At 44.5% G+C, this 22,114-nt stretch overlaps 1 protein-coding gene across 1 annotated transcript in view; it reads right to left on the bottom strand.

Moving 5' to 3' along the window:
* ALDH1A2 (aldehyde dehydrogenase 1 family member A2) overlaps positions 1-22,114 on the bottom strand; it is a 258,338-nt gene that overhangs the window by 147,185 nt on the left and 89,039 nt on the right. The window contains exons 2-3 of the mRNA XM_085643757.1: positions 2,023-2,127; positions 633-773 (exon numbers count right to left, since the gene is read on the bottom strand). Coding sequence (XP_085499883.1) covers positions 633-773; positions 2,023-2,127 — 246 coding nt within the window. The remainder of the gene's footprint in view (positions 1-632; positions 774-2,022; positions 2,128-22,114) is intronic.

The following is a 22,114-nucleotide window of genomic DNA, read 5'->3' as shown; positions in this document are numbered from 1 at the left end:
CTAGTAGCCTCGGTACAATGGGGGGAGCAAGGAAAGGGGCGGAGGAGGGCTGTCGCTGGACAAAGACAGCCTTCTTTCTGCCAACCCTAAATTCAGATTGATATCATTGTAAATCTAGTTGATTGTGAACTAACTCTGATTTTCAATGTGCTTTGGTCTAATGTGCATAATATACTATGATAGAAAAAATAACTAATTAATTTTTAGAATGAAAAACAACACAAGTTGATGTAGAGATGGAGGTGTGTCACATGTAATTAAAAATAATATAACTAAAATTGTAATATTTGAAATACAAAAAATGCCACATTCTACACACTTATAATTGACCTAAAACAGATTATTCAGTCTAAGAACCTAAAACATTCTATGCATACCAGCTTGTGGTCTGGAAAACTATCTTAGTGTTCAAAAGTACCAACACCTGTATTCAATTAAAATTCTCAACTTTCGATGTGAGGAAGACCTATAAACAAGGTTCCAAATCTTACATCACATACCAAAACAATACAGAAATACAACCTAATACAACCCCTCCTATAAGGAAGCAATGGTTGCCTCAAGTATGTTTGAGATTTAAAAAGACCCCATCATGCATGCTTAATAAGCATATTCTGCACTCAGCTACTTACAGCAAGAATGACCAAGTCCCTCTCCACCAGGTCAGCCAATTTACTCAAGAGTCGGCCCCTTTCCGAAGCATCCATTCTCCTCCAGACCGAACCGATAGAGAAGGCGAGCCTTGCCGCCCTCACTGCTTTGTCTATATCGGACTAAAATGGAGACATAAATAAAGTCAAATCACATATGATGATTATGAACAGCTATAACTTTTAATTTGTCATTTTGAAACTTTGAAAATTTACACAAGAATGTCATTTCTGAGTCTTACTAACTTCTAAATTATTGAGAGAAGTAATGTTTGTTTTCAGACCCATTCAGGTCCTTTGTAGCTATTCCTCAACCAGGCATAATCAAAGCCAGCCTTATTAAGTTTCTATGAAACTCACTTAATTCAAGACTGCTATTGGATGCTACATGATACTTTCTCGGCATAATTACACTTTGGGAGGGAGAATTTGGCTAATCAATTAAATTTCAGCAAACAACTGGTAGTAACATCCCATAGGAAAGCCCATTAGTTCTTTAGGAAAGTTAAGAGCACAGCAATACCCTCACATTGTAAAGCCATCAGTGCCTCATTATGCCTCGTTGTACAAAAGTCGATAGTGGGGGAGTTATCCAGTGGCGGTGTTCTGCCCATTCCATAATGGGTGATGTACCAGCAGGGGCAACACTTGCAGTGTTCCAACCCCTTTTGCAGAGCTCCTGCCATGTTGGTGTATGCACTATGTGTTGGCTGTTGCATCATTAATTTCCTTGCCATTACCTGTATACCCATATTCACTGGATCGACTTGTTTATACAGCAGGCAGAGGCATTTATTAATCTTGTTTGTGACTGTGTGCACAGGGTGCTGCTGTGTGACTCAGAGGACCCATAAGGTTTTTGGAGTCCAAGTTGCCCCCCAGCATTAGGGAGTGGTGCCTAGAAACACACCAGGGCTGTAACATAACCCCCCGACCATTGGAAGACCAGCAGTGCAGGGGGGGGGGGCACCCATAAGGGACCACCAATGCTGAAATACTTTGAATAGCCAAATGTTGTCATAGTCATTATGTTATTTGAGGCATTGGGACTAGATAGTCATGACCCACCCCCTGGTAGGAGGAACACTACCACTCCCTGGGATTGATTAAGGCATGTGTGTATCATCAGCTCAGGTGAAGAGGACATTTCGTGTGTAGTACCTCTTCCGCATGGCTTATAACACCAACAACTAAGATATACTGTTCTGCCTTTGCAAAGTGGGTATATTCGAGAATTGGGCTCAGAGGAAAGCAAGATATCGGAAAATTTGAAAGATGGCTAGAACTGTTCCACGGGCTATTGCCAGAAGTGAATCACCCGCATGCCCCATAGACAACTTATAAAATAATGTTTTCTATAAAGCGGCTTTACCTTGTCAGCTTCTTGCACTTCACAGATCTGCTCTGATGTCGCAGGATTGAACACTGGGAAGACTTTCCCACTCTCTGAGTTCTGCCACTCATTGTTGATGAATATCTAGGGAAAGTAATTTAAGACAATATCAAATCAGTCTCCACAAATGGGATCTTGACATCCCCACTGCCATAATAGCATAACATAAGCATATTGTAGTTTTCTCAGACGTTACTAAGCCTATTTGACTGGCAGTTAGGAGGAATTTTGGTTGTTGACGTAAAATGAGATTCCTGATAAAAAACATTTTTTCAAATTAAGCAGTTGCCTGCTTTGCTAGTAGGGTTAAGTAGAAGTAGTTTAGATGAACAAATACATAGGATGTCCATGATTTTAAGAGCTGCTGTGACTTAAACAGACCAGTACAACCATGTTCAGAGTATTATTCATATTTGTCTGTACTATATATTGTATTGCAGCATTTATATAGCGCTTACTACACTTATATGGAGTACTGAAGCACTTACCTCTATCTGTGTGAAGCTACGCCATCTATTGTGCACGGGTGGCGGGGTGTTTTTGTTTTGTTATTATGTGAAAAGTGTTTCCATGTTGTGACTGAGGACCACTGAGGTGCGGTTATCATGTTGCGACAAATGGGTAGCATAGGCTAGGTGGTGCAGAAAAGACCAATCTGTAGACATGGCATGATTGCTTCACTCCAGTTCCAAGTTTCATTCTCATTAACTAGCTGAATGTGTCTGCTGCGCAACAGTGAGGACTAACCTGTGCCATATATGATGGTGGTATTAAATATAGAGCAATTTGTTTAATGTGGACCATCTCTTTCTAGAGCACTGCCCTAATTTTGGAAATGTGTGACATCTATTTGGCATTTTCCATATTTATTCAATATTAGGCATGCATTTCCATGTATTATCTAGTCACTTTGCACATCCAGGTATAAAATATCTGTACGCCTACCAATGGAAGAAGACATAAACCCCAGGCTTAACCAATCTCATATTTATTGATATAGCTGCCCTAGGTAGGGACACACTATGATCTTCATAGTGCTTGATCCTGCATATATACTTTTACGTGACCCGTGCACACACCTCAGAGTAGAAATGTATTTGATAGACAAAAATGTGAAATGTAAAAAGATGGCCAAACATTAAAATCAGCTTCTGCCGTCTCCGCCCTTTCAAAGGTTCTCCTCATCTTGGGCCTCATGTAGGAAGCCAAATACCGGTCGGTAACGGCCGATTTTCGGTAATTTTACCGTTACCGACCGGTATTTTGGCTAATGGTATGTAGGGGGACAATTTTTGCTTTCGGAATTTACCGAATCGGTAAAATTACCGAATCGGTAATAATACCGAATCGGTAATGTTACAGAATCGGTAACTTTTCCGAATCGGTAATTTTACCGATTCGGTAAATTCCGAAAGCAAAATCGAAATGTAGGGGGAGTGTGTGGGTGTGTTTTAGAGTCGGTATTTACCACCAACTTTTAGTTGGTGGTAAATAATTAATGTATGTATTCATGCATTTTTACCCGCGTAGCAGTGTGCAATGTGGCATGCATACATGCCCTTAGGGCATGTATGTGTGCCACATGTGCACACATGGCCGAAACAGGGGTGCAACAGGGTGTCAATGTGACACCCTGCCACCCTTGTATGTGTTCCCCTCATTACCGAATCGGTATTTACCGATTCGGTAATGAGGCATACCTTCCCATCAATGGGAAGGTATGCCTCATTACCGAATCGGTAAATACCGATTCGGTAATCACCGACTAGTAACGAATCGGTAAAAATTACCGACTCATTACCTACATACGAGTTACCACTTCTTAAATACCGAGTCGGTACGGCTCGGTATTTAAGAAGTGGTAACTGGTACGCTACCTACATGAGGCCCCTTGTGTGGCTCCTATGTTCCTCGCCAAACCACGGCATCCTCACTATAGATACAAATCCACCGCAGGGCAGGACCATTTCCCTGTGCGGGTTTGCTTAGTGTTCTTACCAATCGGCATCAACCTTCGAAGGCAGATTCAACACGTCAGCAGCCCAGGGTCAACATGAGATGAGAGAACCTCTCTCTTTCAAGATCTTTTTACGATTACTTAGTAAAACAGTGAGAAACAACCCATCTATTATTGCACGCAAATATTCAGCATCTATAGAATAAACAGCGTGAGCTGAACACTGTGAGGGTCTATCTGCTAGTTGTCAGTCTGTTCGGAACACATTGGTGATATTTTCTATTCTTTGTATCTATATTTATGGTCCTTTAGTAATGGATCACCAATGCCTTTCTGTAAAGTGCTCTGCAACACATACAGATGTGGTGTGTGCTATATAAATTGGGCGAAAATGAATAAGCATCCTGGATGTCTGAGATGCCCTAATAAAACCTCACATGGAACATCTTCAAGTGGTTCATGTTCTATAACACCATACCTAAATTCAGGCACTTATTTGAAGTTATTCTGATGTGCAACTTATTGTGAAATTTGCGGTTAACAGATTGTGCACTTTTGTCATTAATCTAATTTAAATTGATAAGGTATTACCACATCACAAATGCAATAGTAATGCACCACAGCATGGAAAATGTGTGCCTATTATCTTTTGTGACTTTCTGAAAACTTCAGCTCGGGTCATCGTGAACATAGGTTAAACGTAAATAAAGTGTTTTGGATATGGCCCTATAACTCAGACAATGTCTGGTCTCTACTCTTCATGATCCTGGATATATTCTGGAGCGCTCATTTAAACAGTGAGTATCCAAGTATAGTCCTTCGTATACGCTTGCTAAAGCCATCGGGCTCTACAGCTGCACATGCAAAATCGACCTCATTATGTTCAATGTGGCCAACATGGAGACTCGGGTTCTCTACTAGCTGTGTGATCAGTGGTGTAGCTAGAACTAATGCCATGCTGGGCGGACCCTAAGTTTGCCGCCTGATGCAGGTAAGAGCTCGAGGGGGGTAGGGGTGACAGCTGACTTGTTCCAGGGGGGGAGTGGGGTCTAGCGGCCGATGGACGACTTATTCTCGGGAGGCGGAGGAATAGTGTTCGTCAACAGACGCCACTTGCTCTCCTCAGCTGCCCCCCCAAAAACAGTGCCGCCCAGGGAGGATCGCCCCCTCTCCTCCGCCTCCCCCCCCCCCTCAGCTACGCCACTTTGTGTAATATTAATCTCTGTGACTTGCACTGTGTTAGAGTGATGCAGGGATCCAGTGCTTTTATTTGTTAAAGAATAAGTGCCAGATTTAAAGTTTGGTTCCAAGTCGTCAGCCGGTGCTATGGAAGGTCAAAGTGCTGAATACCAAGGATGAATAGTCATAATTCCACCTCATGCCTCTTTAATCCATCACATTTCGCTCCCTGCCTATTTGTCTCACTTTTGCAAGTTCTCTTTTTTTTATCCTGGCTCTCCCCCTTTGCCACTATTTTTCTGTCTTTCTCTTCCTCTTTCTTTCTCTCTCATTCTTTCCCCGTTTTGTTATTTCCCTCTCTAGTTGTGTATCTAAGTCTGTGCAAAAGAGCATGATTGAATGGCTTCAGTTCTTTGGTCTTTTAGCGAACATTAGTCAACAAAACGTTTGCCAGAACAACTCTTTATCTACTTTCAGGAGTTTGCTAAAGAGCAGGAGGCTAGGTCCTTATGTCAGAGGCAGTTTTGGGAGCAATCCTGGGGTGCTGGCCCTTGTATTCTGAAGAACTTTCTCCTCTATATTTCTGAAGTTAAACTGATGGATAATGTGTTCGGTCGGTGACCAGTGATCCTTGGTTGGCACAGGTTGCAATACTATCCTCTGTAGATAACACAGGTACTTCCTTGAGTAGGACTTGTGTATACGGTAACGGTTCAAAGAATCTTAACTCCTTTATTGCACATAAAGTCCTGCTGTAGAACCATACCACTGTACTTCTGTGAGATTCCTAGCTATTCATATCATGTCGACCCTTCTCATCTATTCTGCTGCATGCCTTTGCACATTTCTAACAGTGTCTAGACCACACCTTACAACCTTGAGAATATTTTTATTGTGTGGGAGGAGGGGAAGGGAATTATAGATGGTGTACACAGGAGAAAAACCTGGGCTTTGAGCCCATTACCACCTAGTCAGAGGGGATAGGACCATGGTGAGAGGGTGGACATTTGAGCCCTGCACTTTGCACACACACCGAGGTACCCTCCCGCAAAAATGTACAAAGTCTTCTGATGCTGCTGATCATGTCCAGGGTATGGCAGTTGTGCACAACCTCCACACACAGGCCGGAAACCTGCTCTCTGCAAGGGTTTTAGTGCTCACCGTGCAGTCACCATGTTATAGTGGTTCTTCACCTGGAGACCGTGTGAAGCGATCCGTTATCATGTAACATATGGTAGTACCATGTGAGTTGGCAGGTCTGTTGCGCCATCTTCATGGTTCTGGTCACCTTCCAACCTTTTGTCAACACTCTGCACAGCTACAAAGTAGTATAAGTGTTCAGAATTCCAGTCCCTCTATTTCTAAGCTCGTTCTTAGCAACACTAGGTATATGAGGAATTCCCACAATTTATTTAGCGTATATGGCATGTGGCACTAAATGTTAGCAACAAATGTGTATCCCATCCATTTTGGACAGGAGGACTCATTTCCCTCTAAAAAGTAGCACAAAAAACAACTACTACAGACGACATCCGCTTACATTCCAATCATTTGCTCTGTTCCCACCCCGATGCGCTGCAGTTTTGCTGCAAAAGCAGTGTAATTATCCAATTAGGCGTCATAGCATAATTTGGGGCTTTTTATATAACAAGTGTAACAATGAAAAACACTGTTCTGCAGCTTTGAAAAGATAAAACAAAATAGCCACACCTTCAGTCCCTGGGAATTTCAGGTATTGCTGTGCAGTGCTTTACTCTTGAAAGCATTGTATGGCATGTACGTCTGTACCCTGCAGACATCATGCTACCAAGGAATGTCTAGTACTGGTGTTGCCAGGAAAGCAAGCATATACAGAACACTCGAAACAGCAGCCCATGGGCTGATGTGTCGATTGCTAGCAGCCTGCATTACACACTTATTAACCTGGTATTCGCACAACAGATGTGTATTCACAGCTGTTGGGCTGTGAGACCGAGGGGAACGTGATCCCATATGATCTAATATCTGGATGCTCCAAATAGCTGCACAGCTGATACTAAAGTACATGCCATTTGTAAAAAAAAAAATCATTGGCCAGCATTTCTTTTCTCCTGGAATCCCTGTGCTTCAAAAAGCTGCACATAAATTGACAGTCTATGCAGATACAACCGGCAACTTATCATTTTATGTGTGCATACTGAAAATATATCTTCAATCATTTTATGGTGAACCCCATTCTGTAATTAAACAAGTATAAGTTATAAATCACAGCCTGACGTGATATACTGTTTTAGGAGAAAGACCTTCTGTAACTCGAATGTCGGGTGTGAATACGTATATTTCACATTCCAGGATAAAAGTAACACTTCTACATGTCTTCGGGAGAGTGAACCATTGGTGAGATTAGAGAGGGCTGCAAGAGACCACGTACGAGTTTTATGTTGGGGGTACAAATTATGAGTCTTGAAAAGGGCTGAATAACACATGTATAGTTTCTAAGTTGTTGTGTTATCACCTGGGTGGGGTACAAGCGTTCAGGTAACAATGTATGGCTTACCTAAGACTACCTTCCTCACTTGCTGCACTGCACTGACGGTTCCAAGAGACGAAAACGTAGGGGTATGTTAAGCCATGTAATTTTTTCTTAGTGTATTACGCGTGAGAACTCTGAGTTTTACATGTGCTATGCAAGAGCATATTTTGACGCGAAAATCAAGAGTTTCACAGTGTTTATAGCAAGAACCCCTTTTTACTCTCAATTTGTTAGTATAAATGATATTGATATCACATAGCTTGCTCAAAAAGTAAGTTAAAGTTCTCTGAACTGTGCCCCAGGCTAGAAAATCTGCTCCAAAATGATTTTCACTAAATACACTCACAGTGAGATAAAAAGATGTGTGTGCTCATCCAGTTTCTATAACTCGCACACGAACCTTGTTAGTACAGCATACAGGGTATACAACTGATTTCAGACTTCCCACAAGATATTTCTGTTGGAAACAAGACTTGCTTAGGGAATGCTGTGCAGTCGGTGATGGAGATGGAGATGCAAGCTATGGGTAGACCAGCAACAGGGATCTACCTGAGATTATGTTTGATTAACGATTACATATAGACCTACAGAAAAGGCCTAGCGTTGCACAGAAAGGTGGCCTGTACATGAGAGCCCTTCACCATTCGCAACAGGATTTCTCCACCTGGGTGAAAAGCAAGGTCATCCATAATACTACCCGTATACATTTTTGAAGTTGAAAAATGTGTTTTGCATTGTGGGCGTAATTGGCTCTGTGATGGAACTGCTACTGTTAATGGTTAATGTTTGGTTCTTACTGTACCACTTCCTATAAACACGATTGTGCCTGTATCTGCCCCTCCCCCACCCCTGTGACTAACACATCACTTGGCAGGTCAGTCGGAGTATTTACTTCAAGAGTATTTCCTCCAAATCTCTTGGAATGGTCTCAAGACTCGGAAAACAGCAGCTGGACTTTTTCGCCTGAAGAGCGCGGCGCTATAAGTCAGTCCTGAAGGTGTGCGTAGTTCCGAGTCATGTAGGGACCACTCAGCAGACATTCGAACCACCAAGGCTTGAAATCCATTGCAATAAATTTTCAGTCAGAGAGGTTTTACAACTCTGCTGGAACTACCGACCCCAGCGATTGTCTATGAAATATATGCATCCTGTACATTCACTCTGACTTTCATTACGACCACTTCATAAAAATGCCACAGACCGGACAAGCGATGAGACATGGCCCAAATCTCGGAATCCCCGCGAGGCCTCGAATTAGGCCTTTTCCCGCCTATTTATAGAGGCCAATGTGGCTGCGTGCTCTAAATCAGCCAAAGGGTCTGACAGCAGATGTGCCTATCTATGGATTATATATCACCCTTTTGAGGAACTAGATGAAAAGCGAGCAGCCCCGGGAAGTTAAGGGGGAGGGCTGTCTTCATGTAAATCATGTTACAAACTGGACAACACCCAGCCAGCTCATTGTTCCCCTCAATGGTGCAGGCCTCTCACATTTTCTATTCCCCGGGAATCAATGTTAATTAAGCCTGGATAGGGCCATAAATCGTCCATTATATTTTTACAGCCTAATTCAGCATTAGGCATGTGTACTTAAATAAAATGTAACTGATTAACCGCTTTGCGCAGTTTAGGTCATCTACTTTTCTTAAAGCTGTAGTGTCGCCTTTAGTAGTTTTGATGGGGCGCGTGGTGAGACTTTGTGCGGTTGCTGTGACTGGTACAATTAAAGCAACTGGCTTATGTTTGTAAAGCTATGCTGACCATAAAATGAATAAAGCGGCAGTAAACTGACCACCAGGCTACCATTTTTGTCGTTTTCATGCAACAAAAGCATTGAGCACGTGCAGCTTATTTTTAGCAAAGATTCAAGTAATACATCATCACCTTACCAGCTTTCCTCATCGAAGCTCCTCACTGGTAAACTGAGAAGTCGACTGGCTTATATTTACGTAATCCTGCTTCAGAAAACTCACCGGTTTTGAGAAGCATGACACTAGATTTATTTTTTTTTAAATGAAAGCCATGAGCAACAAACCACTCGGCGGCGACTTTCTTTTGCTTGACAATCACCGGAAGTTCTACTCTAGGAGCAAGACTTCTTCTGTAGAGACCATACCCAGGGCACATTTGTAAAGCATTGCTGATTCTTGTTTTATTTGAAAAAGGGGACACTAGGAGCTAATTAGAGGTCCAGTGACTCGTGCTCCCAAGTATACGATTCTAAGCAAAGAGGGGAGTCACTGTTCCTATTTCAGAGATGACATCCTTCGGGGTGTGTGAGGGCATCAAGATGAGGACACACTGTCCCCCACACATAGAGTAGTACACGACACAAGTGTCTTTCCATTTCTCTCCTTCTTCTCTGAAATAGGAACAGTGACTCCCCTCTTTGCTAGGATTCTTGTTTTACAGGAGACCACTGAACAGTAGAAGGTAAAAAAACTCCTGCAGGCCCCTACCTGTCATTCTATGCAGCCGGATGTCCTGCACTGCCTGGTGGAACTTTCATCTGTTGAGATTCAGCTGTCAAAATTTTATTGTTGAATTATTGAAACTCCAGGTCAATCAGACCCGCTATACCTTCTGGTCTTATTCCAGGTCTTATTGTAAATACCAGGTGTAAAAACATTTTTTTTTACTTTAACATGAGATGAGAGTGTGACTGTAATAGGTATAGCAAACACATGTTAAATATCACAGATCCCTATTGGAGATTAGAAAGAGAAACCAAAATGTAGGCATATAGGTAGGTATATGGTATTTCTGTAGTGCGAACCTTGCCAAAAGGCAGCAGAGTGCTGTATATATTCAAAAGTCCAGCATAAAGTCAATTAGTGATAGGAGAGGAAGTGAAGTTGTGGATGGTTAATGCATTGTGATGAAGTGTTATATAAAGAGGTGAGTCCTTAACTCTTTCCTAAATTAGAACAGCGTTAGGACAGTCCTGATGGATATGGGGGTGTTATTCCAAATCCTGGGTACATAGATGATAATGGCCTGATGTCTTATTTTTTCCTTTGAAACACTTCTTAGTTTGCAGCCTGATAGTGTCTAGGCTGTAAGAACCACCAGAGGTGGTGAGCTTGTCTGCAAGATAAGGGGGGTGCTGTTGGTGATGCCTTTGTAATTGATGCACCTGGTTTTGAAGAGGGTGCAGGCCAGCAAGGGGAGACAATGCAATTTCATCAGGATGTGGGTGATGTGATCATATTTTTTCTATCCCTTGATGAGATGTGCTGCTGCAAGTAGGATGCTGTTAATGGGTGCTAGTGTGTAGTCTGGAAGGCCATCGAACAGAGCATTAGTGTAATCTATATGCAAGAATAAGAAGGCTTGAATAACAGTTCTGAAGTTGCTTTCTAAAAAGAACAGTTTATATTTTTTAGAAGAAAGAGATTGTACCTGGGTGTCTTTTTTTGGCAATGTGTTCCATGAGGGTGAGGTTGGTGTTCAGAGTGACTCCAAGTGACTTGGCATTCAGGGAAAGCTGTGGTTCGAAGCCATCAAGGTTCATGCGATTGAGCCAGGTTTGCACCTTTTCTTCTTTGTTGTTCTTGGCAAATAACAGGAAATCTGTCTTCGATGGGTTGAGCTTCAGGTAGGGGTTGAGCATTCAGGTCTGTATGATGTGCAAGCCGTGCTGGAGGCGTTAGATATCCAAAGCAGATGATATTTACAAGTAGAGTTTTGTTTCATCGTCATAATGTTTGAATCGTGATCTTTTATGTGTTAATAGAGCACCAAGCGGCACAGTATGAAACCCTGGGAGACTCCGCAGATGATAGGGGTCTTTTGTGACCAGAAGAGCCCCTTGTGATTACACTTGTGTAATTTGGAACGGTAGAAGGAGAACCAGTGAAGCGCTTAGCTGGTGAATCCCATTTGAGACTCCAGAGTGCGTATGAGGGTAAGATGGCCGACTGTATCGAAGACACCATCATCTGTGGTGAAGAGGGCATCATCTACAATGTATCTGATTGCAGCGGAATCTGAAGCCAGACTGATAGTCGTGCAGGTGGTCAGCATTAATGTGATCTTGTAGTTGAAAATAGACTGCTTTTTCATTGATATTGTTGATCTTGTAGAGGAATGATAGCTGAGTGATGGGCTATTTGTTGGCGAGGTCATCTGAGTCTAGTGTGTTGAAATATGGCCTTCCTTGGGAGCTATGAATATGATGCTTTGAGTGAGCAAGACATTGACAGTGGTAAATAGGAGTAAGAGAGCATCCCCAAAGAGAGCTTTGATGAAGGACCCTTGTAAGTTATCAACTTCATAAGAAGTGTCGCTGAGGGAGTTGAGAATGTCATTCAGATCTAGGAGAGACAGGGCTTTGAAAGCTGATCATTGCAGGATTCTACGGAAAGAGGTGAATGTAAGGAATGAAGCTTGTTGGTGTTGTTGATGTGTTGTGGGATCGTCTTCATTTTGCCACTGAAGAAGAGGTTGGAGAAATTGTACTCTGCTGTAGAGTGAGGAATAGGTGGGTCCAGCAGAGGTTTGATGCTTGATTGTCTGAAACAGCTCTCTGCTTCTGTTGGTGGTTTCATTGATGGTATTGTTATAATACCTTTCTTTGGTTGATGGGATGAGCTGTTTGCATATTGCCCAGAGGTCATTGTGAGTTCTGGTTTTCCCCAATTTTGTTAACTATCTGCAGATGGATTGTTTATTGTCACAAGTTCTTTAGAGTACCAGGAAGCTGAAGGATTTAGTTTGCACATGTGTGTTGTAATAGAAGCGTGGATAATGTTACAAAATGTTGAGTGCTGTAAAAGCTATACCCCAGAAATATGCAATTAAATAGGTGAGAAATTGGGGTAAACATGTCAATTTCTAAAAGGTGACTGCAAATGTTGTGGTACAAATATTAGCAATTTTGGATAGTTGTCAACTGGTGATGCCTCAACGGGGCTGTTCTTTGGTGAAAGGACTAATATATAGTTTGGTCGAATAGGCTGTCCAACATGGGCGGCTAACCCACAACCTCTTCACAAAGAACATTAAACAACTCCATCATATTTTTGCTTTTTTAGATTTATTATTTACCTGTAATTTGTTAGTTTTGCAACAGGAAACGACATATAAGCAGATACGGCCCGCCGTATGCCGTCAGGATAATACTGATTAATGGATTACATTTTGGGAGCATTTACTCCAGTGCTACTCCTACATTAAGGCCATTGCAGACAGCTGCCTTATGATGCCACAATAATTGGTCACAGGAAGGTGCTGAATTGCAGTATAGGGCCTAAAATGGTCTGGTTGCTAGGGTAAAGTAAAAGGAGTGCCTGGATGGCCTAATGTTTTTTTACATGGGTCTCTAAAAATTGCTTATTGGTCAGGCTTTACGAATGCTAAGGTGTCCTATTGTTTACTTTTATCATCATGTAGGTGATTTTGTATTGCCTCAGCTATATGGCCGCCGATTGAATGGCTACAAATAACACAAAATGCAAATATCTACATGAGGATTTGATTACAGAAGGGTTTTTTCCTTCCCTACTCCACAGCCACCTTCTATTCCTCCTCAGGCGTGAATGCAACCAAGTGCAATAGTTTGCAGGTTTTAGATATCATCTCATTAAGTGCACCAACCTAGTTCCTATACGTTGTTACGTCAGTGGTGTTTTATGTTTTATAATTGTGTTTTCTGCTTGTTTAGGCGAGTGCTGGGAGTGTGAATGCAGAATCTGCATTTCATTATGCTTTGTCCAGTCAAGTGGTTGATAATCGATGTAGCAGCCAGTTTTGATGTTAAGTTTGAGTATGTTTGTTGTGTTTCAGTGCTGCAATTTAGAGTAGTAATGTAATTATTAATGGCTGTCCGCTCCGTACTTGCAAAAAGCGAACATTTAACAGCACTGTGCAATATGTTCAGTCCTCACTTCATTGCCTCCTTTCGCAGGCTGACGATTCACTGCCCCCCTGAGAGGTTGGTTAATCCTCCGCAGAGAGGCCTGCTCACACCTGCTCGGACTTGGCAGCTCTCGGTTATGTGTCAATGACCTGTTAATAACGTGGTATTGTCTGTGTTTAGTGAGGCTAATATCTGCAATCACAGTACAGATTAGGCTGCAAGCCACATTTAATTCACAGCCCAGAAGCAGGTATTGCGCATTTCAAAGCCTACTTCTGCGTTTGTGCTGAACCTTGTACCTCCATTTTGGAACAGTCGATGTTTCCAATGCAGTGCTCTCAATGCAGAAAAAAAAGCCAGGCTTCCGAGTCATTTGCTGGCATGGGCTAATGAATGCGACGTTTGGGAATTAAGAGGAGGAATGTTCCCTGCACTAACCTTATTACATGGCTGATTTCACTTCTTAAACTTTACTTCCATTTAGCACCGGATTAGCACCTTACAACATGCCTGATTTCCCTAAAAGCCTCGCTCCACAATACAATGCCACCTTGGCTTTGGTGCAGTGTTTTTTTTACCTTACCCTGACTCAGTCATTAATTTGCAAAAAAGAAAGGGGGAGCAACGTTTTTCTTAGTAGCCCGCCTCTAGCTGAATGAGAGGGTTGTGGACTAACAACCCTCCCCTGTTTTCATTCTACCTCACGCCTCTTCTTCTTATTTCCCTGCTTTTTTTATGTCACTCTTTACCTATCCTTCTCTTCCTCTTTCTTTCTACCTTTTCTGCCTTTCTCTGGATCAGACTTTGATGCAAACAAATAATCCCAGTTCCCAAAAATAAGTGCTGGTGGCCACTACCTGTTGCCACCAGGACTAATTCAGCACTGCCCTGACTCTTTTAGACCCCTGCCATATGACAAGCGTTGCTTGATATGCCCTATATACAACAGTTTGTCATCAGGGCAGAACTACTGGGAACGCAAATCAGCCCCGGCAATTGAGTCATACTGGCTGCGAGGAGGGGAAGGGGTGCTGGTGTTGATATATGTCAGTGGTGGCTGGTTGGGAACGGGAGTGGCAGGCTGGGGTGTTTGAAAGATATATAAAAAACACACCTACCTCCGGTTGCCCGCCGCATCTCTCCTCCGCAGTCTCGTAACCAGGAAGCACCCAGGCTCCCCACAGTCAATTACAACGCTGTGGTCGGTTTGAGCGTTGTAGATCGGCGCTCAGATGGGGACAGGTAGCCTGTGCATATTCCCTACCAGGCTGTCCATTACAGCCTGGTGGAGAATATGCATATTGCGCATGACTGTTTGGCTGGGCCAAGCTGGGCCAAGCAGTCATGAGCACTTAGTGTGCACAGTCCACTCCTCCTCTCTGAGCCATCAGCCCCACCCTGCCCTAATCCAGCCCTGCAGCAACGAAAAATAAAATATTAATGACTTTGTTATTATGTTTTATTTTTCACTGCTCTAAGAGCAGTGGGCGACGCTCCTCTGCCTTAGCGGGGGAGCCGCCAGTGGTGTATTTGCTTGTGGGAAACACTGTCGCTGCTGCTTTTGGTACATAGGGCTGATATTGCAGTGCTGCTGCAAAACCAGCCTTCAGTACCAAAACTTGCCCCCACCCTTCCGGCCCACCAGGAAAATGCCTGGTGCCTGCTACGGCCAGTCCAGCCCTGTTTGTCTTGGAGGGTTCGGGTAGAAGACCAAAACCAGAAGCTCTGAATAATTGAGCCAAAAACATAGCATCTAATTCCAATACTTTTAGGAACACATCTGATTAAAGAGAAATGATTTTGGACGCCTGAGAACATTCCAAGTAAAGGCCACCCTTTATGGTTAACTCTGTAGAGAACTCCTACTCTTCCCGGAATGTAAACATCTGTGCCATCCTCAGGAAGAGGAATTGAAAGTTTAGAAAGTTTGGTGATTATTCAAGAAGCACGTTAGACCTCCACTATCTCCAATACATAATGATGTGGAAGACCTCAGGCAGAGGAGGTGGAGATATGAAAGAATAGGTAAGTTAGGAGATGGGGCACTAAGTAGGATAGAAAATGCTGCTACTCCCTGTTGTATGGCATCCGCCTCACACTTCATTTAAAAATTATACAAGAATCAGGGTAGAGGACTTCCACTCTCTCTGGTATACAATGATCTATCCCACCCCTCAAGCACAGGAGATAGAAGTATGGAAGAATAAGAAAGCAAGAGATGATACAAGAAGCCAGTTAGACATCTCACATTCTTGCTGGGGTATAATCATCTACTGCAGAACCCAAGCACAAGAGGTGGGAGTATGGATGAAAAAGAAAGCAAGAGATGAAGCAAGAAGCCAGGTAGTCGGTGCATATTCTTGCAGGAGTATATTCATTTACCCCAGACCATAAGTGGAGCCCGTCCTTTCACAAACACTCTGACCATGCAATCCAGTGCTTAGAAGATACGGTAATACCAGTGCTTGAAATGGAAAAATAGAAGTGCAGGTACTCTGTAGCAGAGTACCTGCTTGTTTTTGAGAAGTGCCGGTACTCTCCAATTAATAGTATTGCATTTATCTTGAGAAGTGCCGGTACTCCTCCACTCAATATAAAAAAGTGCCGGGACTCCGTTCCGGACGGTACCGGCCCATTTAAAGCACTGGGTCTTACATAACCATATATATAAAGCGAACAGAGACCACACTGTTTGTGCAGAAAAGACACAAACATACTACCCTACACTCTGAGGTCCAAAGTACTAATACCTGAAAGGCCGTAGCAAAAGGGCGTTGTGTGCAACTGTCCTTAGGCGTCTGGCCAGCTGGGTTGGCTGTTTTGCATGCTATTCTGCTTATGTGCTACATCTGTTATCACTAAATTAAGACTAAAAGGCACTTGACCTGAGCACAATATTTCACCAAAATACGAAATGTGTAAAAGTTATCTACAAAGGAATTTCACATGTGGAGCGGATTCATACCATGTTCCGCAAAACAGTTTCGCTTTGAAAATTTCTGTCGGATTTGTTTTGCTGTTTCAGGAACGTTTCAAGAATTTGGGGGTTTGGTGGTGTCTTTCATGGTTCAGGAATACAAAAATGATAACATTTTTATTTCGTGGACATGGAATTCCACCAGCTGCTTCTTGTTTCGCTGACCCGTTCAGCAAAACTGCTACTGCTACGTCAGTTCTATCAACTATAGGTCCAGCAGAAAATGATGTGCTACCTCATAGATAATATTGCGTGAAAAGTCTGTTCCTTATCTTAAAAAAAAAGTGTTCCTCTGTTCCAGCTGTCGAATTCCCTAATTCCTACAGCTTCAGTGAGCCTCAGTTGTACATATTTCGATTTGTTTCACATAATAGTCCTGCCTGCGTTCAGACTATTAGCTGTGTGCCTCGTTTCCACGTCGGCAGATTCATGCTGTCACTTGAAATCTCCCAAAACAGAGCGTGCTTTTTATTGGTTCCGTTTTAATTTAATGGAAGAAATCCGCGCAGGTGGCGGCAGTGTGCTTGCAGCATATTATTTCCGTACTCCGAGGTGTCCCCGGATGATGTGCTGGTGCAGTAGTAATGATTTACATTCTAACCGTGATGTTGTACAACACTGATGTCATCGTCCATAACGTGCAGCCGCCCCCAGGTGCAGAGCAGTGGACGTCCGCCAGCACGCACAGCAGCCGCATTGACGATTCCCGGGGGACGCCATTTTCCCAGGGCTTTCATAAACAGTGTTCTCGTGCGTTCACAACTCCACAAGTGTTCTCTTGGTACAGGAAGAGGAGTGAAACATCCAGGCAATAATGGTGTCCCAGAGGAGAGGGGTTCTGGATGAACAGAGCAATCAGCAGGAAAGGCCCAGCTCATGTGATTTAACGGCTGGTTGTAGCCTAGGCCCCTTCCACATGTGCGCCCCCTCCTGAGGGAATCCTCTCATTCTGGGTTGCGTGATGGCGGAGTGACTGGTAGGAGGGTTGACTGACATATATGTGCGACTGCACAGCGAGGGGCATCTGATGCCAAAGTACTTTATGAAAGAAACACAGCTGTTTGGCCCCTAGCATCTTCTCATGGGCTGGGTGAATTAAGAAATACATAACCACTGTAGTTTTTACCCCAAACAATTTTAGAGGCATGCAAAAAATCTAGTAGCATCATTTCCCTTGGTAAATAATCTGCAGCAGCGCAGATACCGGGCACCTGTGCCGCAGTCTGCTCAGGAAATATATCCTTTCCCACATGGAAAACTTCATTTCCTGCCTTTCGGAATGTTTTCAAGTGTTATAATGATTATTAGTACTGTAATGGAATGAGCTTGTGCTTTCCAGCCAAGGGCTCAGTCTGTTTATTGTTTTTAGCTTCAGTTTATCCCTTTATTAGCAGGATGGAACACACTGCAAACTTATCCCTCAAGAGAGGAGAGCACGGTTTATGGTAAGTGGTACATATTGTCTCTCTGAAGCAAGAAAAGGATTGTATAAAATTGTAATGAAAATGGGTCTATTTCTGAAAAAGAAACACAGGACTGTATAATATGTGACTGCGTTTATCTGTAAAAAAAAAGCTTGTAGGATGTCAAGTTGGCTCAGTTTGTCTCTGTGGGACCCGGCCTCGTGGCGTGGGCCTCCCTGACCGTTAGCATCCCAGCCCAACCCGTGCACCACCCTTGATCCCTGGTTGTCATGGCCCTGTCCGACCCACCCCATCCATGAACCTACAGGGAGATGAGACTTCCACCCAACCACCACCGACCCTCCCGGTGCCGGACGCCTCCCCACCCCGTAGCACCCGAAGACCTCCGGCCACCATGTCCCGATGCCCCCGATGGCCGGCCGGGCCTCCAGCGAAACCTAGACCCTAGACGCACCATGCGAGGGAGAGAGAGCCCCCCCCAAGCAAGATAGGGAGGAGTAGTCTCTGTCACACCTCTGACCTCCTCTCAGAAGAGGGTTTCGATCGCCCTCCGGGCCCCCGGGGAGCTGGCTCCACGCATGCTGGGTGTCTGAAATCCCTCCAGATCCAACTTGAAAGGATCAAAGAGCCGAGCGGCAGGAAATCCCAACACGCCACCCCCAGGCACCAAGACCCCTTTCTGCGAGGACTCCGGATTTCAAAGAGAAGAAGGCGTATAACAAGGGGTGCTCGGGCACGGACGAGCAGAGAAGATTCTGGACTAAGGGAGCCCTGCTGACCTGGTCGCGGCTCGACGAATCTAAAAGGAAGAACGCTACCCGAACCTTGGAAACCTGACGAGCCCTGCTGACTTCGTCGCGGCTCCCGCTTGTCAGAGACCAACTTCTGCCGGAACCATCTGAGCCCCGCTGACGTCGTCGCGGCTCCCGGGAACACTGAGAACACCTGAGCCCTGCTGAGAGACTCGCGGCTCCCCTAACCCTAAGAACGGCTGAGCCCTGCCGAGTACATCGCTCCCCGAAGATCATTAGACCTACGGTTCCTTCCTGCCTGAGCCCTGCTGACGTGGTCGCGGCTCGAGAGTACACTGGTCCGGCTGGACCCAAGACCGGACTGTATCCCCCGGCTCTAGGATTGAGAGCTGTGCGAAGGATACTCTGCAATGACCCTGAACCTAGAGACTGTCCCGCCACCCCAAACCACTACCAAGACATTACGAACGCTTGTTTTGTTGACTAAAGGCTAAATTACGGATCATAAGGAACCAGAGAACCTATAGATAAAGAGATCCGTTCTACTGAAACCTGCTGTGTGGTGTCCCTTTGTCAAGTGGTGCAAGCTCAGCGCGTGCGATCCTAGGTACGAGACCCTTCCCTGAAAGGGCCTCCCCGCCAGTGCTCGGCCTTGTTCTGGAAGAGGTGGGTCACGGGGTGGTCAGGAACGTGTTCTGCACCCCCCTGAGATCGCTCCTTCTAACAGTCTCCCCTGAGAAATAACAAGCATTGGCAAAGATAACAGGTCTCGCCTATGCAAGAGCTATTAGCTTTGCCTATGTGTTTTAGCTATGTTGTACGCCAGTGTGGCTGCTGTTCATCTGAACTAAAAGTTAGTGGTGTAGAGGAGTGTGTTGTGGAGTGTTGTGGAGTGTTGTAGAGTGGAAAGGCGAACAGAGTAGAGTTGTGGCATAAATTGTTGTCTATTGGAGTGGCATAGAGTGGAGGCGCTTAGAGTGGCATGCAGTGGAGTGGCATAGAGTAAAGTGGACTGGTGCAGAGTGCAGAGGCATAGAATTCAGCGGCGTACAATGCAGATTTTTAGAATTCAGTTGCTTAGATTAGAGTGTTTCATAGTAGAGTGAAATGGCATAGAGTGCAGTTGTGCTGGTGGAGTAGTGCAGAGTAGAGTAGAGCGGTGTAGAGTGAAGTGTTGTAGAGAAGTGGCAGTGAGTGGTGCAGAGTAGAATATAGTTCAGTGGAGTTCAGTACCATAGAGTGGAGTGCTGAAGAGTGCAGTCTCATAAAGTGGGATGATGTAGAGTACAGTGGTGTAGATTGCATTGGCATAGAATGCACCAGTGCATAGTAGAGTGGCGTAGAGTTCAGTGGCATGAGTTCAGTGGCGTTGCGTGCAGTGTTGCAGAGCAGAGTGTCATGGAGTGCAGTGGATTAGAGTGGCATTGAGTGCATTGGAGTAGAGGCCTTTAATTTAGAATAGAGTGGTGTTGAGTAGAGTGGCATAGAGTACAGTAGCATAGAGCCCAGTGGTGCAGAGTAGAGTGCAGTGACATTGAGTGGCATAGAGTAGAGTTGGATGGTGTAGCGGGCATTGGTTGCAGAGTATATTAGGGTACAATGCAGCGTCGTACAGTGCAGTGCCGTAGATTAGAGTGGTGGTGCATAGAAAGGTGGTGCAGAGTACAGTGGCGTAGGGTGGAGTAGAGTAGAGTGGCAGAGAGTGCAGTGGCATGGAGTGGTGCAGAGTAGAATATAGTGCTATAGAGTGGACAGGGGTAAGGAAATAGCTCCAATCGGTTCTGGCCTGTGACTGGCTGAGACAGCTTCTTTACTCTGCTAGGGATTGGGTGGAGAAATGTATTTCTTGATAGGTTGGCCCACAGACTATACAGGGTAAATATGGCAGAGATGCACCAGTGAAAGAAAGGAGGGACCAGTTGGCAGACCTGCAGCTGAGATTTAAGTGACCAGTATAATATCAGCTGTCTGGAGTGCTGCTTGTCTGCAATAGGAAACAGCCATTACAACGTGGTCTTAACCACGCATGACCATTACCACGCATTCTTTACAACGAACATGCCTTTACCACGCATGTCCGTACAACTAATCATATACCACAAACATGCCTTTACCACTCACGCATTTAGTACGAAATTGGATCTGCATGTTAAAGGCGTGTTCTTTGTAAAGGATGCATGATAATGGTCATTCGTGTTATGGCAGCGGCAGGGGCGGTTTTAGGGCTCATGGCTAGGAAAACAGGGTTGATGCAGTGGATGGTTTTAGGGACAGGAAAAGGAGGCTGCAGCATAGGGTGGTTTCAGGGCTAGGAAAATGGGGTTGTTGCAGAGGTGGTCTAAGGGTCAGGAGCAGGAATAGGGAGCTGTGACGCGGCAGTTTTAGGTCTCAGGTATAGGAAAAGGGAGATGCGTCAGGGGTGAATTTATGGCTCAGGGACAGGAAAAGGGGGCTTTGGCAGGGGCCGGTTTTAGGGCTCAGGGACAGGAAAAAGGTACAGTGCCAGGCAGGGGGACTGTGAACGGTTCAGAGCGGAGTGGAGCATTAGCGAGTGGCCAGTGGGCCTAGTGGTGGAGGTTAGATTCCACCCTGAGGCCCGACTGGAAGCACCGTCCCAGGTTACGGCCGGCCTGGGGAGAATTTCATCTTTGGCTTTGCCAATTGTGGGCTCGATCTGTAAGCAGGGCCCTGAGAAACACCTTGCGAATAAAATTGTGCACAACAGCAGGTTACAGATAAACTGTAGGAGGATAGTGCGTGAGGGCTACTTATGATGAGCTTTGAAACAAAAGAAAAAAACGTACCGCTTTCAGCTTTATCAGGCTCGAGTGCTGGCTCAGCCGGCCTTTCAACATGTTACCTCATTGGAGACTATGCAGGCAGAAAGTGCAGGCAGGCCAACGGCAGCTGCCCCTCTCCTGTTGTGACCACCGCCACGAAGCTACAAAATGGACAATCCGCACCATCCAAGTGGCGCAGGTAGGTAAACACAACCAGAGCCATGATTGTGCACACTTTTGTATGTTTTTACTACGCATATGTTTTATGCATATGTTTTTACCAACCATGCCTTTGCATCAACATTTTCCTAGTAAAGGCATGCGTGGTAAAGCCATATGCGTGGTAAAAATGCGTGGTAAATATGCGTGGTAACATTTTTTGCTGTCAATGCATGCGTGGTATTGATAACGAAGTAAAGGCATACGTGGTAGTTGACGTGTTATTCCGTCATACAACTGTCTGCAATAGTAGGGTAACCCAGGGGAACTCCTTCCTACACGCCATCTGTGCAAAATGCAGGAAAAAAATAATGTAGTATGCAAAGAAGTCCAAGATCATCTCAGTTGGAGTACGGAAGAGCTGAGAGAGAGAGCAACTCATAACTCTGAGAGGAAAGGAGCTTAAGAAAG

This window comes from Triturus cristatus, chromosome 3_1 (genome assembly GCF_964204655.1).
Source record: "Triturus cristatus chromosome 3_1, aTriCri1.1, whole genome shotgun sequence".
NCBI lineage: Eukaryota > Metazoa > Chordata > Amphibia > Caudata > Salamandridae > Triturus > Triturus cristatus.
Note: the sequence above shows the minus strand (reverse complement) of the source record. Positions and strands in the feature narration are given on the sequence as shown.